Source organism: Chiloscyllium plagiosum, chromosome 14 (genome assembly GCF_004010195.1).
Source record: "Chiloscyllium plagiosum isolate BGI_BamShark_2017 chromosome 14, ASM401019v2, whole genome shotgun sequence".
Lineage (NCBI taxonomy): Eukaryota > Metazoa > Chordata > Chondrichthyes > Orectolobiformes > Hemiscylliidae > Chiloscyllium > Chiloscyllium plagiosum.
The window spans coordinates 8,424,886-8,428,554 of record NC_057723.1 but is presented as its reverse complement, the minus strand read 5'-3'; the positions used below and the strand labels follow the sequence as shown (position 1 = coordinate 8,428,554).

At 42.6% G+C, this 3,669-nt stretch overlaps 1 protein-coding gene across 2 annotated transcripts in view; it reads left to right on the top strand.

Annotated features, from left to right (window-relative positions):
- cdx1b (caudal type homeobox 1 b) overlaps window positions 1-3,418 on the top strand; it is a 56,626-nt gene extending 53,208 nt beyond the window's left edge. The window contains exons 2-3 of one of the 2 annotated variants that reach the window (XM_043703112.1): window positions 289-434; window positions 2,411-3,418. In XM_043703112.1, coding sequence (XP_043559047.1) covers window positions 289-434; window positions 2,411-2,617 — 353 coding nt within the window. In that variant the 3' untranslated portion in view covers window positions 2,618-3,418. Of the gene's footprint in view, window positions 1-285; window positions 435-2,410 lie in introns of both variants that reach the window. The other variant, XM_043703111.1, reaches the window with a different exon arrangement.
- The last annotated feature ends 251 nt before the right edge of the window (window positions 3,419-3,669 follow it).

Sequence of the window (3,669 nt, the reverse complement as noted above, 5' to 3'; positions counted from 1 at the left end):
AACACCTTCAACATATTGTCTAGCTATGTATAATTTTCAATGTATAATTTCAGTTACATCACACTGTAAATTTTTGCTATAAATTCTGTGTTACGATCAAGCCCTCCACTATCACCTGATGAAGGAGCGTCGCTCCGAAAGCTAGTGTGCTTCCAATTAAACCTGTTGGACTATAACCTGGTATTGTGTGATTTTTAACTTTGTACTCACCATCTCAGTCTCCTTCATGTGTTAAAGGTCATGCTTTCCCATGTAATAAATTGGATTGTTTCTTCCTGATGTCAGCAGGCAAAACCAGAACGAAAGACAAGTACCGAGTGGTATACACTGATCATCAAAGGCTGGAGTTAGAGAAGGAATTTCACTACAGCAGATACATCACCATTCGTAGGAAGTCAGAACTGGCAATTGCATTAGGATTGTCTGAACGACAGGTGAGTGAGCCTCAGTTCTGTGTTATCTCAGATGGAACTAGATTGAAACAAACTATTGCTGGAAGTGTGAGTGGTCAGTGGTGTGCTGAGATATTGAGGCCAGGCAAGTTGTGAAATTGAGTCCAGTGGCTGTGGACAATGGTCTCAGTTAAACTGACCTGTGTGGAGACCAGGTCCTTAGTATTAATGTGTGTGTGTGAGAGAGAGAGTGTGTGTGTGCCAGGTCCCGACTGTTGGAAATTGCAGGACAAGTTTTCACATTAAAAGTGTTATACTGTTACAAACAAACTAAAATCTAGATCAAACATTCCTTAAGAGGCTAATAACACACCAAACTGAAGAAAAGGCTTTTTCAAACTAACTAATTGACTCATTCACAATATCCCGTGTGACAATTTATTTTGCTTCATGCCACATTTCTGACAGATCAACATCAAGACAAAATAAAGTCTAAAGGTTCTCAAGCTGCAAGTAGGCTCATTTCTCCTTGCCACACCAGATCGAATCTTTCAATGCATTTTTTGAAAATTGTTCAGAGTATTCAAGTTACTGAATCAACCATCTTTCAGACTTCCACATGCAGAGAGCATTTGATTGCTCCTTGATCATTAAATCATGAAAGATTCTCTGATTCTGTTTCCTTCCTTTCATACAGATGACTAACTTTTACAAACATTTTGATTGGTTGTCAGAAGAAAAACAGCTCACCCTGTTTTCACCGTAATATCTGCAGCTGCTCCCCTGCAGCAGTAAACCCATTGTTTTTCCTCTCTCCGTGTGTCTGCCATTCTGTAAACGGAGTTAACTTCTGTATCTAACTCCATGCTGTCCCTGTCCTGTGAATGTTTGATGGGGCAATGTTGAGGGGTCTTTACTCCTCTGTTTAGAGTAGATTAGCTACAGTATGGAAAGAGGCCCTTCGGCCCAACCCTCCGAAGAGTAACCTACCCAGACCCATTCCCCTACATTTATCCATGACTAATGCACCTAACCCTATGGACAATTTAGCATGGCCAGTCCACCTAACCTGCACATCTTTGGACTATGGGAGGAAACCAGAGCACCTGGAGGAACCCAAACACACACGGGGAGAATGTGCCAACTCCAAGCAGACAGTTGCTTGAAGCAGGAATTGAACCCAGGCTCCTGGCTCTGTGAGGCAGCAGTGCTAACCACTGAGCCACCGTGCCACCCATAGACTTTTTAGACTCTTTGTCTCAAAGAGTCGAGAGAGCTTTATTCTGTATTTAACCCTGTATTGTCCCTGTCCCGGGAGCATTTGATGGGGACGGTGTTGAGGGATTTTACTTTCCATTTGCTTCTAGTACAAAGGATAGAAGAGGCTTTACTCTGTAGCTAACCCCACGTGGTCCCTGTCCTGGGGGTGTTTGATGGTGACAGTGTAGAGAAAACATCCCTTTATGTTTAAATGAATAAAGAGAACTTTACTGTTAGCTGAAAATCATCATGGAAGCTTTACTTTCCAATAACATTTAGTTTAAAAGAATAGACAATGCTTTAATCTATATCTAACCCTGTGCTATCCCTGTTCTGGAAGTGATTTTGGGACAGTGTAGAGGGAGATTTACTCTGTATTTAACCCCATGCTGTCCCTATCTCTGGAATGTTTGATGGGGACAGCGTCCAGAGAATTTTCAGTTTAAAAGGGTAGAGAGAGCTTTACTCTGAATCTAACCCTATGCTGTACCTGAGCTGAGAGTTTATTGGGAACAGTGTAGAGGGAACTTTACTCTGTCCCTAACTCATTATGTACCTACCCTGAAATTGTTTGATGGGGGGCAGTGTAGAGGAAAATTTACTCTATATCTAACCCCTGTTAAAAATGCCAGAGCTTTGTATGCCTAATTTGGTTCGAACAATCAAAGTATGAAGAAATGTTGTCTGGTTACTTAACTGGGAGTGATGCAGAATGTTTTGATGAAGATTGAATATTCTCTTCTCTTGCTCTGTCCCAGGTGAAGATCTGGTTCCAGAATAGACGAGCAAAAGAGAGAAAAATAAACAAGAAGAAGATGCAGCAACAGTCCCAACAAGCTAGCACGACAACGCCCACTCCACCCGGGGTCCCTGGGGCTGTGGCAGCTATCGGCTTGGTTAGTAGCAGCAGTAACCTCGTCTCACAATCCATTCCACTGACTATCAAAGAGGAATACTTGTCCTAACTCAACCCTTCTCCCTGCACCTCCTCTACAATAGGCACTATTCCATTCTGGATTGGCTACACTGCAGTTTGAGGAAAGGAAAAGACTCGTCTTTGATATTTTGTGCTTTAGGAAGTGACGCTGTTTAACCCCAGGAAGAGCTGCCTTCATTCTCCCTCCCTCGACACCTACAGAGGGTGGTGGAGATGGAGAAGGGGAAGGAAGGGCCTTTTCTTTTGGGACCAAGGCTCGAACTTTGACCTTTGCTTTGCGGTGGATGGAAATTCATTGAAAAACATGAGAAGGGGGTACACAGAAATGGAAGGAGGACTTTTGTCTTGAACTGAAGATTTGTTGTGTGCAGTGTATCTTTCTGAAGACTGCACTCAGTAACAACATTGGGAGCCAAGTGGAATAAGAGTCTGCTTCTTCAAGCATCTATCTCTGCTGTTGTGAACGCTGTTAAATTTGTTTTTGGATAGGCTGTAATATATTTCTTGCGGTTAAGGGCTTGTTTATTTTTTAAGAAAGAATATATTGTTTGAAATGTTGTATTACACCAGAAACTCTCAACGTTTTCAAAATGGACTCCCAAGAATGCTTTGTTGGCAAGAAATACTCTTACGTTTTGCTGCTTTCCACATCTTATTCCACGCCCTCTCTCCTCGGGAGTCACTTAAAAGTGGCAAAACAATAACTTGCATTTATATAGCATCTTTCACGAAGTGAAATGTGCCCAAGGCAAATGTTGACACCCAGACATCTGGGACGGTATCAGGGACAGGTGACTAAATACTTGATGTGGCATGGGATGGGCTGTTTATGCTATGGGGGTGGGGGGGGGTGGGGGGTGGGGATTTGGACAGAAGGACGCAAATTTTACATCTCTCAATATTAATGGTATGGGAGAATGTCATACCAGAGGGAGATGGATCAATGTGGGACTCATTGTGAATGGGATTTCAGCAGAAGAATTTTGGATGAGGTCAAGATCATGGGGGTTGCAGGTTAAGAGGCCAGCCAGTGGACTGTTGAACAATTACAATCTGTACATAATAAATCAGAGGCTTTCT